The sequence below is a fragment of the Drosophila subpulchrella genome, chromosome 2R (assembly GCF_014743375.2).
Source record: "Drosophila subpulchrella strain 33 F10 #4 breed RU33 chromosome 2R, RU_Dsub_v1.1 Primary Assembly, whole genome shotgun sequence".
Lineage (NCBI taxonomy): Eukaryota > Metazoa > Arthropoda > Insecta > Diptera > Drosophilidae > Drosophila > Drosophila subpulchrella.
In genome coordinates, this window is record NC_050611.1 from 15,237,012 (window position 1) to 15,250,413 (window position 13,402).

Below are 13,402 nucleotides of genomic sequence, written 5' to 3' on the forward strand. Positions count from 1 at the left end.
AATGAATGGAGAATTAAGGACGCCATTCTGTTATATAATTGCGTTTGAAGGAAATTTTAAATTGAATTCAATGAGAATGTAGAACTCTGCTCTGTGCACCTCCCATGTGACAGATTGGGTTAAGTGCGAGAGATGACAGCGACAAGAGAATTCAATCAGCCAGGGGCGTCCTTAAGCAGGGGAACATATGCGGTGGGAATCCGGGGATGGGGGGGTCTTTAACCATAGTGCTGGCCAGTTGGGGCAGATAATTTAATTGAGACTGCAGGTGGAAGCAGCCCTGTGTGGCTTAACCCATTCTGGCAAATTAACAAGACTAACCTATGACCTTTCCTCTTTTGCAGATCAAGTTCTTGAAGACCAAAGAGGGCACCGCCATGGTGCAAATGGGCGATTCGGTGGCCGTTGAGCGCTGCGTACAGCACTTGAACAACATTCCCGTGGGCACTGGTGGCAAAATACAGATCGCTTTCTCCAAGCAGAACTTCCTATCCGAGGTGATCAACCCGTTCTTGCTGCCCGATCATACACCCAGCTTCAAGGAGTACACAGGCTCCAAGAACAATCGTTTCCTATCGCCGGCCCAGGCCAGCAAGAATCGCATTCAACCACCGAGCAAGGTGGGTTAAATAATCGTTTTTCCATAATTTATGGTATCTAACTTGATATAACCTTTTTAGATTTTGCACTTTTTCAACACACCGCCCGGCCTGACCGAGGACCAGCTGATTGGAATCTTTAATATCAAGGATGTGCCCGCCACTTCGGTGCGCCTGTTCCCCTTGAAGACCGAGCGCTCGTCGTCGGGACTGATCGAGTTCCCCAATATCTCGCAGGCAGTGCTGGCCATCATGAAGTGCAACCATCTGCCTATTGAGGGTAAAGGTGAGATAGTGTTGTGTTTAAGTGTTATTCAAAAGAAAGTCAAATCTATATGTGGCCACCCTCCCGAAAACCAAAAAGTTACACAAAATTCTCACTCTCTCTCTCTGTCTCTCATCAAAACCTCCAAGAACACGCCCCAATAAGTAGGCATCATAACTTTGTACCACTCGAGACCTACCCAAAAAAAACTCCTGGCTGAACGACAGTCAAAAGTTTCGGCAGCTTTTCTGCATGGCCTTTGGACTTTTGGTGTTGTGCAGCAGCAACCGCACATCAAAATCACACCCCGCCCATTCACCACAATCCCCACCAAAAACCATCTACATACCACCACCACCGCCTACTTTGCCCCCAATGCGAACTTTAACCTTTCATGTTTCTTCAGTTGGTTGTTTTGGGCCAACAAACTTTTCAGTAACGTCGCTGGCTGCGATGAAAATTTTAATTTGGTAATTAAGATAAACAATTTCAGTTTGCAGTTATTCATAAAAGGGGTCCGGGCTCAACACCCACCGCTTGCAGCGCTTTGCCAACAATTAGTCTCGGCACTCGCGGCTCGGTTACAAATGGCCTGACGACCGATATAAACTTTTCGCATAAATATTTCACCACCAGCAGGTCGACCCGAGAACAAATTACCATTCCGCAAATTCCTAGGGTTTTATGAGCTTGTTTACATGGCCAATATTCATTTGACATCCAGAATGTTTAGCATTGCATTTTGCTCCGAAATGTTCCCGGACTTTCGACACACCTTTAAAAAGGAGGGGAAAAGGATTGAAATCGATTAGGAAAGTGGCCACCAACAGAACTGTTCAATGCTCATGCATAAATTGTCGATATCCTCGATTTGATTATTTGTCGATGGCGCATTTGTGATGCTGCTCGGAGGGCGGCTCGAGTGCATGGTAAATAGTAATTAAAAGTGTAAGGAAAGCAAACACAATCGCACACGGCAGGCATGACCCATGCCCCGGCGCAAATGGAAATGCAAATGCAAAGGCAAGTGCATGCCGAATGCAGAATTATGCTGAAAGCAAATATATGGCTCTTTTCACCCTCCATGGGATATGCATAGGCATTGGTGTACCACAATGCTGTTTTCTCGCTTTCGAGGGTTTTTGATTGCTCGTCATACGGGCAGTATTACTTCTAACTGCGGGAAACCATTCAGCCAGCGGTCTTTAATTCCCATGCATTGGTGGGCAAAAGTGGGCTCTATTCATTTCTAACCCAACCTAGAAACTAACCCCCCCACCCTCTCCAATACCTTCGCACAATCAAAGATTGCGCTTGCAAAATCAATAAAAACTAAATTCAAGAATATACAACACTTATACACTATACTACACCATAACTTAATGAATATATATCTATATATATGTGTGTGAATATATAACCATTGTTTTCGTCAAGGCACCACATCATCTTATACATCTTTTATGCCTGCTCTCTCCCCTTTCTCCGCAAACAGGCACCAAGTTCCCATTCATCATGAAGCTGTGCTTTTCCTCGTCCAAGAGCATGAATGGGGCCTGGAACAATGCGACCAGCGAGGGCATGATCGAGAAGGAGAACGAGGTCGATACCAAGGTGGACATCTACAATTGAGATTTGATTACGATTGTGTAAGCAAGCAAACAACAACCGGCTTAACTAGAACACAATACAAAACTATACTGAAGGAGGGGAATTGGTCGTAGACAACAGCCAAAAGACAACAACTACAGAAGCAGCATCAACTGTAACTGCAGCAGCAACTGCAACTGCAAATGCAACAGCTGCAGCTTCAACTTCAACTTCAACAACAAGAACAACAACAGATCGACAATTCTGATGAGGGCTTACACATTCGATAAATATGACTGGCGGGCGGCGAATGCTGCGAACAAACAACTGAAGAATTTCAAACAAATTGATTGCGAGATCAACTTCAAACAACAAATAACAAAAAGATACAAGCAAAGAAAACCAACTCTACCATTAATTCAATTAGGCGCAAACGCATGTAACTTTTCTACGAGCCATTTGCATAGATTTACTGAATTCACCGTATATCAAATTCAGCTAATTAATATGACAGCCTATGTACGATATGGCCTCGTTCAAAAGCCACACCGAATGAACACTTGATGCACTTTACATTACATTACATGCGTTTGCGTGGCAGCAACAAAACAAGCAAAATAATACATAAAAAATTTGAATTGTTATTATTGTTACGATGAAGCATTAGGACTTTCTCACACAACAGCAAGAAAAATGGAATCAACTCCAACCAATTGTAAACTATGTAATGTTTAATTGATAAAAAACGACAAACAAACTAAACCAAAAATAAATAATGTAATTCAAAACGAAAAAAAAATGTTAAAGTAACTAAAGAAATTCCCTGCCCCCGCTCCGCTCTTCCCCCCCCGCCCAAACACTTGCACCTTCCACTCTGACCTCCGACCCCGGTTTCCCCGCACCCCCCTCCTCGTTCCCACGGCAGACTTCTGTATAGTTAATGTAATATGATTTCTCGATCGGTTACGAAAAAGAAACATTTCTTTGGACAATATTTCGACAAGTATTCGGGCGTGAGAAAAAGTCTTAACAAAAAATATTTATTGAACGGATAATATTTGTGTAAATTAAAACCAAAAATTTAGCAATTTTAAATGAAATTTATTAATTTTAGTTATGCAAAAACAAGCTCTGCGAACTGCTGCACCGACCACCGCAGCATTTGTATGGCAGTTGATTTTAAATTTCTTACTTTATCGAATATTAAGCATGAAGAGGAAGGAAAAACTTGCACAAGCCAATGTTTTTACTATTAACAAAACAAGAAAAAGACAAGAAGGTAAACATAACTTTTGTGCTTAATTTACAAAGTTGAAAAAGGCATAAATTTATATGTATGAGATGTATTTGTATTTACATTAAATTTAATTTTAATTTACACTAAATGTAAAAAGCAAAATAACTAAAACAAAACAAAAGAATACAAAAAAAAAAAACACAAGCTAAGAAAAAAAAAAGATTAAACCTACAAGAAAATTTAGTTAAGTGCAAATCGAAAAGAGCATCTAGCATAGTTAAGAAGCAGCATCGTTCAGACATGCAGACAGCAGACATACAACAAAACAACATATTTTTGAGGCGTTTTAAAATTAGAAGACAGAGCCAAACATTTCAGAACTCCAAGTGAAGTTAGCAAAGCAAAGCTACTACTAAAGATGGGTGAGGGCGTATTGCAAATGCGAATAAAAGTAGACGAAAACAAAAGAATTAACGATATCAGCAATAAAGCAACAGCAACAACACCATATCAAAGGCGTATGTTAGATTACCTATAATATAAACAAAATTACACATAAAAGATGCAACATAATAATGTAATGTAACGATAATCTATGAGTTCACTTGAGTTGTTTAGTTTTATTTTCAAGCTCTTGCGGTCGGCAGTTTGAGACCCAAAGAGATCCGAACTCATAACTGCCCACCCACAGGGCGTTGTTCTATACACTACATTTGTTTTTAATGCAAATCAACGAATACACAAATACATAATGCTAGGGCCGCTAAACGAATTTTCTTCATACTTTTCGTAGTTCACCGCCTGACATGTTTGTTGGGCTTTCATGTAGATCATTTCATTCATATAACTATCAATAATACTATGTGCAATTTGGGCTTTAAACGAGACTTCGTTTGTTCTATTTTATTTATTGCAATTTTCTCATTTCGATAACTAGTTCGTGTAATTATTTCAAGTGTCTTTACAGTCTTAGTTATTATGTAAATTGTTTTTTAATCCTTAATTGTAAAATATTTTTCTAAAAATTAAGTATTATTGTACTTAATTTATATAATTAACATGATTTAATGACAAACGGGAATTAATTATAAAAAAGCAAACAATCTCGTTAAAAATTAATTGATAAATATTAATTTTTAAGAACATAAAGCAACAACGATCTTGAAGCTCCTAATTAGATCGTAATCGGATCAATAAACAAACTACTATAATACAATAATATATAATATAAAATAATAAACAAACTTGGTAGCTATTTAATTTACGAATATACAAATTGTAATCTGGAATTTTTATTGTTAATAGTTCTATTTGACATTTAACACAATTTTATTTGTGTTTATTTTCTTATCTTTAATTTTATATGAGTAAAACTAGAGACAAATAAATATACCTATATTTGTATATTTAGCTGGTGGAATCGTTTGGAACTTTACCTCAAAGGAAGCACGACAATGCCAGTTAAATGTATAAAATCATAAATATATTTATGCGTGTATTTATATGATTTGTTTTATTTAATATTTAAATTTTGTTGTTATTTTTTAAAGCGTATTTTTTAAGCCCAGAGTTTGTAACATGCGCGCTCATATTTTGATATAAATATATATGTAAAAGTATCTGGCAATTGCATTTTTATTTTGACCACCACCCCATTATCAATGTCAGGTTTTTGTATATTCTAATAGGAATTGAAACATGACAAATAATTTGCTTTTAAACTATAGAAAACTCGCAAAGCATTTAAAGCATAGTTAAAAGGCATCCTATAACGCACATCCTTTTATTTTCATTTACGGGCATTGAGAACAGCGACTAATGAAAAGTGAACCTAACTAAATTATATGCCAAATAATATCTAGTGTTATCCTGAATTTTGAACATATCAAAATTTTGAAGCATTCAAATTTAAGGGCCTATGTTTTGAAATTATACAACTTAGGCATTATTAATGTAAAAACAAATATATAGACCTGGAGCACTTTTCAATAAGCAGCAAGACTGCGAACAGACATAATCCTTACAATCTTCTACGAAAACGCCAATAAGAATTGTATGTAAGCAAATAGAGCAAACAAAAATTAAAAACCCAAGAAATAGATTTAAGGCATAATTTGTAATAAGTAATTACTTTAAAGTATTATTTAAAACACAATTTTAAAAAATTTGAAAACTAGGAAAATTGTTTATGTTTATTTGCGCTTATGTTCCCAAAAACGAAATTTAGCAAGAGAATAATCTTCTAGTAGCAATTATTTAAATATACTTTAAAAGCATTCGAAATTAAATAAAAGAAAAATTAGTCAAATTTCGTTAAACAATTTTGTTGAATTGAAACAAGATCATTTAAAGGTTGTCAACGACAAGAACTTGTTATGAAGGCCTTCCCAAACCGCTGGCTTTTGCATGTAATTTTATGTAGCGATTTCTTTATTATGAGTTCATTTAAATTACGTTTGCAATTGCCTCGTAGTTTTCAACTCCCGAAAATGCTCATGGGGTACAAGGTAGGTGCTGTTTATAAGTAACAACTCACAATTTTCTTGAACTTGTCCACCCAATCGAAAATTGGTCAGTTCGGAGTGCCATTTTTTCTGATGGCAGGTCCACATTTCTTCAGTGTATTTTCAATAAATTCGTCTTAGTTTGTTAGACAATTCGCCTAATGACACCAAACTACACAAAATGGACCAGTTTATTCAATACTGAATTGACAACCACCAAGAATAAAAACAAAATGAAATTATTAAAATTTGTGAAACCGTCCAATTATGAAACAGCAACAACAGCAACACTGACACCACACACGAGTTGAAAACTGGGTACATTACTACTTTAAAGAGGGAGAAACAGTAGAGCAATGCTCTTGAGTTTCTGAAGTGTCTTTCACTGAGCTTTATATTGCAAACATTTTGGAGCAAGGGTTTTTAGCGACACCAGCACGTTTCCGTCTTCGGTTTTTGCGCTTTTCGACCTATTTTACTTCTGTGCCGCTTCAACATGCTGCATTCAATTTGCTAAACATCTACGATCCTGTGAGAGCTTTTGTTTGCTACTATCGTTTTCTGTTCCTTAGTTCATACGATACGATACCCCGAGAGGCAAATGAGAAACACTAAACAAAACAAGAACTTTGTACACCGAAACGAATTCATAATAATCTAGAATGCATGTGCATAATGAGAACAAAGAATAAAAACTAAAGGATAAAGAAACCTATGAAAAACGAATAAATAAAAGATGAACAACTACAACTATATTCTTATAGGCTTATAGTTTATACTTACATACACACATACAAATACTTATATACATAAATATTTATATATAAATATATATATATATATATATATCAGAGGTCATAACATACATAGTAATACGACACCACATCCACATATATACATTCGAATATAGTTTTTAATAAGAAGAGGAGGCAGCGCGAGTCAATTTTAAAAGCAAGAAAATCTTAAACCAAGCAAATCTTAAACGAAGAAGCGAAAAATCAAGCGCAAATATTAACAAAGAAGTTACTTTGGCGTTATTAGTAATGCAATTACATGTATGAGAAGCGAATACTTACATAATTACACCACAAATTACACCACCCACTACACAAGAGACACAGATACAGATACAGACACAGACAGACAAACAGGAGACACAGACAGACAAAGGACGAAGGCAAGTTTTAAAGGGCAAACGGACAACTGCATAGTGTAGTCGTACGCGTAATTACTGGTGATAATTTTGAAAAAAAATCTAATACAAATCAAATAATATGAGTAATTTTAACTTAAGCAAATGCTAGCACGTTTGAATTTCCAATAGATGTCTATTATGTATTAGAAACGTATATAAATATATATTGACGATTCCTTATTAAACACACACACACACACACACGCATACCTTAATGTCTTAGTGTGCAAGTATGTAAAAAAAAACAAAACAAAAAAACAACAAGTAAGCCACAACGCAAAGTAAACGAATCTGCAAGAAACGAAATTCGATTCGAAATCATTTCTCCCCACGAACGACGAGTATTAGTGAATTAGGCCTGGTATTTAGCAGACATTATTTAGTTCCCCTGACAAGCAGCATGAGTGAACCCAAACATACAGACATACCCACCCGCAGGTCCGCTCAAGAACCCTAGGCCCATGGGGGCTCTACCGCCCGGCTGGGACCCGAATAATTTATTAGCAATTTAAAGCTCCCATCTGCGAGCGGGCTGGCCTGCCCGGAACAATTGCATACTTTCGGGCTGCAATTAGTCGGTGTATGTGTGCTGGTGCTCAGTTCGAATGCAGCAGGCCTGCCGGAGGATATGCATCTATCTATGTGAACTCCGCGCAGGACCTGCAGTGTATCAGCACTCCAATGAGGCGACCATGACGATTCCCTATAACTATATAACAATAACCGACCGGTTGTAAGCCATCACACACACACACAAAGACAGTAGACAGACTACCGGAAACGCACACACACACACTCTCACTTAGAGCCAAACCGCAGGGCAGTTGTGCAATATAATTTGACTTGTGTTCGGTTAACACACACACACACACACACGCCCTCATCTCTACCCACACCCTCATCTAATAATAATAGCTATGTTAATATGCAATTTAGTTGAATTTTCGTTGATCGGTTTAGTTTAGTTTAGTTTAGTTAGTTCATACTTTAATTTAGGGTTTGCTGTGTGGCGGAAATGGGTACTGAATTTGACACCACACACATACACTTGTTAAACTAATCCACCGAATAAATACAATCTCATTAACTAAATTTAATAATTAAAGCATGGACAAGCCAATTTCGCCGTTTCCGCCTCGAGCTTCGGGTTTCGAGTTACGAGTTTCATTGCGTTCGTGCAGCGGGTCTTATATTTATTTTTTACTGGGACGCGACTGTAGATTAAAGTGCGCTGCGGGATGTAGCATACTTTTGTGGGGTTGCCAGATGGCTGAAGAGAAAGGAGATCAAATACCGAATAGAGACAAATTTAAATCGAACTTTCTGAGTGTTTAGTTGAAGAGTCGTTAATAGTCGTTCGTAATATGCTAATAAGTGTAGTAGGCTAGTAATGTGGCAACCGAGACACACTACTCTGGCATACATACACACTGACAAAAGTAAACAACAAAAAAAAACACACACACATTACATAATTATATACTAAGTACACTTATAACATACATTAACACTCGTACATAAACGCATACATAATACCTACATATGTATTAGCCTATGGAATGCAACATAATCACAGCAAAATCCTTTTGATAACCGATTTTTGACTATGTACGAACTAATTTTTGAAACAATTCTGCGTCGCATTTACACACAGGCACACAGACATAATCAGCCATAACCAGTCATACATACATATATATACATATATACGTTTATATCTATATATATATATATACATACACACATCAATCTTATCAGGCGAGGCAAACGCATTAACAAACCGCAAACAACAAAAGTAAAAATATCATGTACTGCACAGCAAATTTGCGATAACAGGAAATAGAAAAAAAAAACCAAAAAAAAAAACAGTCGAAACCACTCACACACACACACAAGTAATGGACACACACGAAACAAATTATTAGAAACTATTCAAAACTACTATTTATTAAATGTTGTTAGCATCAGAAAAAGCAGAGAATAAGCAAATTATGAAATCGCTGTAGTGCAAATGCAAAGAAAACCAATGAACAAACAAAAATTGTAAACCATCATTGAAACTTATTTATTTTTAAGCCAAGCGTTGCGGCAAGCAAAAACACAGCGGAAAATAACAAAAACCCAAAAAAAAAAAAATTCAAACATTACAAGCCACTTCAACAAATCCACGACAAAAACAAACAGTACATAAATACAATTCTTTGATCTTAAACCAGAAACCCAAAAACGAAAACGAAAAACAAATAAATGAAAAACTTAAACTTATACACAAAAGAAACTCGAATGAAAACTTTGTTTTATTTAAGAACAATTAGTCCCGCAGTAGTACAACTTCTACACAGAGAGAAAAATGAGATATGGCAAAGATCAATAGTTGTCTAAAATTTCAAGGCCATCCACCATTAAAATTAATGGTTTTTGCAAAACAAAAGTATCTTTTTTCTATCAAACAATGATCTTAAAAATCACTTTTTTCTTTCTGTGTATCCAATTTCAACTCACCTTACTCACCTATACCTTTGTCATATTTGCAGTTAGCAACAACAACATTACAACAAGTACAGCTAGTACAGTTAGTGGAAACTACAACAACAACAAGCACCTCAGTCACCAAGCCCAATAAAAAACCAACAAACCAAATAAAACCACCAAAAAAACCAATCCAATCAACAAGAACAAACAACAACTACAAAAATAACAACCACCTCCATTACAAGTACAACAACAAGAACAAGAACAACAACAACAGCCTACAAAAATAACAATAAGAATCGACATTTGAATCGCGAAGCATTTTAAAATCTTCCATTTAAACTAGTTTCGTTGCATAAGATAGTTTTGCTAATTTGTTGATATTGGAAACACACTTAGTTAGCCACTTTTCAGTTGCTTTCTGCATGTGGTAAGTAATCTTAGTGCCTAACTAAGTAGTTGAAAACACCAAGTAATGATCACACAAGGAAAGCTCAAGGTTTATTGAGGAACACATTTCTTAAAAGTATCTTTTAAGAGTTTTTTAGATACAAAATTTTTTATTATATTATTTTTTAATTCGGTTAAAAATGTTGAATTATTTTAATTCCATTCCGAAAATCCTATTTTTTCTATCCCCTATTTGCTTTAAAACTAAATTTTGATATATTAAGCGCACACATTATTTGACAGCTCTGAGTTTATCTTTCTGCGGGCAGTTCAGATTTAAAATGCCACAAAAATCACAGAAAAACAATTATCACCCACTGAACTGTAAAATAGAATAATCCTTGAAATAACCTAATTAACTTCAGCCCACAAGCGAAATTAAAACGGATGGTAATTTAATTTGATATATAAACAAAATAACACTGATGGCTGACAATGTGTAAACAGTATTATCGAAATATTTAATTTGCAGAATGTTTGTTTAAAATTGTTCTATCTTTAAATGGAGCTCATCAGGCAAAAAACGTTTTAGAGTATTTACTTTTAACAATTTTCCTTTGGTATTTTTGAGAACTTAGCTGGTCTTTACTTTGAAAACTGGTTAACTTGATGCCAGAGGGCCGCTTTTCCAATCGTTTTCCGCTCGAACGACCTGGTGAAATTGCATTTAACAATGTTTAATTAAAAGGACTGACCGCCAGATGCCCCATCTTCCGACCTGCCTAATCTAGGGGCAAACTTTTAGAGGCCGCCCCCTGCCAATAGAACAGTATTGTTGGCCCAACGGCAGCTGGACGGGGTCAATCGGGGGCAGGGGAGAATCATTTATCAAACGACTTGGGCCCACACATACGTGTGGCATTCCATGGCATTACCGAAAGACTGGACCGATTCGACCCCTTCAATCTACTTGCTAAATGCCTAAGCCTTGTCTTTGTCCAAGACTCCCTGTTTGTGTTTGTGGCCCAATAAATTATTTACTTAAGCCGAACTTTATGTAAAGCAGCGGATTCTCCATTGGTCCTCTCTAATCCTTTGTCTATTATTTCATTTAACAGCCGGGGTAAGAAAGTCGGGGCCAACCGAACGACTTACACAAATATTCCATTTAAAATGCATTGCCTTTTTCCCTGGCCAATGCCTTTAGCTGGGCTTTAGCTTTGGCCAACGATGTGGGCCTGGAAAAGGACTGTGTCCTTCCTTTCGGCCTGTTTTTTTTTTTTAGCCTCTTAATAGCAGAAGCGTGTATTTATCTATGCTCTATTTATTCCCTTTCAGTCGAGACCGCAACACAATGGACCAAGTACAAATGCAGCTGTTTCTCTATTTATCTGCCGGGATTAATATTATTTCAGTCATTTTTTATACTTTTTTGTTGCCCTGCAGTTGGCGTTAAATTGCATGTCGCATGTCCGCTTTTCTGTGGCCATTGATTGATGGCAGTTGCTGGAACTCGGCAGCCATGACAAACGCCAAATTGTTTGTCTAGCAAGCCAAATAAAATAGTTTAACTAAATAAATTGCTTTAGGAAATGCGTTAAAAGTTGGAATGCTGAGTTAAATCAATTTGTTTGTGGCCTACAGTTTGTATTCGAGTTTTCACCGTTTTGCAAATGGCATTTGCAGCAAACCCATCTCCTTTCAGTTAGAGATACATTTTTCTAGACACAATCCAATGAGCTTATTTACCACTGAAATATCTTCTCTCATTCAAATTTACTTTCTACAAATAAATCTAAAAGGAAAGTAAGTCTTATGTTTTGAAAGAAAAAGTAAAGGGACCAAACTTTTGTTGCTAATTATAGTTTCCTTATGATTTGGCTATTAATTACCTTTTGTTATATATTTATTTTTTTAATCACATGACACAAATCCAGATTTAACATACAGCCTTGATATAAGTTCTTGCAAGGAAAAGATATAAATAAAAACATACGATCGCTTAAAACTATGCTGGCCAATTTGTAAATACTTAAGCACTAAAATTGTAAATGAAAACTGTTAAACTTCGTTTGTAAAATTAAATAATTAAAGTTAAAGCGCATGCATTTACCACATAGAATGTGTACATATGCACAAGATTCGCTCGCTTTGTATAGTTTGTTTTGTATTTTTATAAATACGTTGCAGTAAGAGAATAGCGGCCAATGCACACGAATTGTAAAGAAAATGTAACACACAAAACTCACGTATTTATAGGAATACTCGTATAAAATGAAAAACAAATGGGTCCATAAGTCAAATGGAAATGGAATATCATTCTCAATAAGTTGCTCAACTCGCTTCGCAAAGTGATTTATCAATCTTTCATTCTCTATTTTCATATGTGTACAACTAGGTAAAAGTATCTTAGACCTAAGCTAATTACACTAATGCAACTAACAAAATTTAAAGTAAAACATAAACGTTAACGATAACAATAAATAACACCAATTCAGTGATTGGGAACACAAAGTTTGGAAGCTGGAAACAATTAAGCTTAGTGTCAATTGTATCTCAATTATTTTAGAAATGTGCACAATAACTACTGCAGAACTATAGCTGCTTATAACTAAATATAGTTAGAATTACAGGTAGACGTAACTGCACCACAGAAACTTTTATTTACAATTCCAGTGTAGTGGGAGTACTTTAATTTAAATTTAATTACTTAAGCGAGTCGAAGTCGAAGGCCAAAAGCATCTTGCAGTGCGAGCCAAGAAGAATGATCCTAATGTCAATTTCAAAGTAAAACTTAACTGTAGTTGTGTATTATACATGGCAATTAGGCATAGTTAATCCATATTTAATGTATTATTAACGTCTAAGCTAGGATAAGGCATAATTCATGTGCAATTCAAGTTACTTTAGCCCGCCAAAGCCAATTATTTGCATCAATTCGGTCGTTTGTTGGGAAATTCCACAAAATTATGCGGGGCATACAAACATACATAATACATACACATATGTAATAAATGCACTTCTAAGTATCCACCAGATACAAAAGAACACCCCGGCATACGAACATATCTGAACTTGATTACGCAAACAAAGCGAAGCATTGTATAAAAGTTGAACGAAGCAATTTGAAAAGCGTGATTTAGATTTTTT

General features: G+C 35.9%; 1 protein-coding gene across 22 annotated transcripts in view; it reads left to right on the forward strand.

The window, feature by feature from the left end:
• Nucleotides 1-9,357, forward strand: part of LOC119549532 (heterogeneous nuclear ribonucleoprotein L) — a 116,195-nt gene extending 106,838 nt beyond the window's left edge. For 19 of the 22 annotated variants that reach the window (XM_037857662.1, XM_037857660.1, XM_037857664.1 and 16 more), the window contains 3 exons: nucleotides 345-620; nucleotides 681-885; nucleotides 2,360-2,496. In XM_037857662.1, the coding sequence (XP_037713590.1) occupies nucleotides 345-620; nucleotides 681-885; nucleotides 2,360-2,496 (618 nt within the window). Of the gene's footprint in view, nucleotides 1-344; nucleotides 621-680; nucleotides 886-2,359 lie in introns of all 22 variants that reach the window. The other 3 variants (XM_037857657.1, XM_037857658.1, XM_037857666.1) reach the window with 3 other exon arrangements.
• Nucleotides 9,358-13,402: the final 4,045 nt, after the last annotated feature.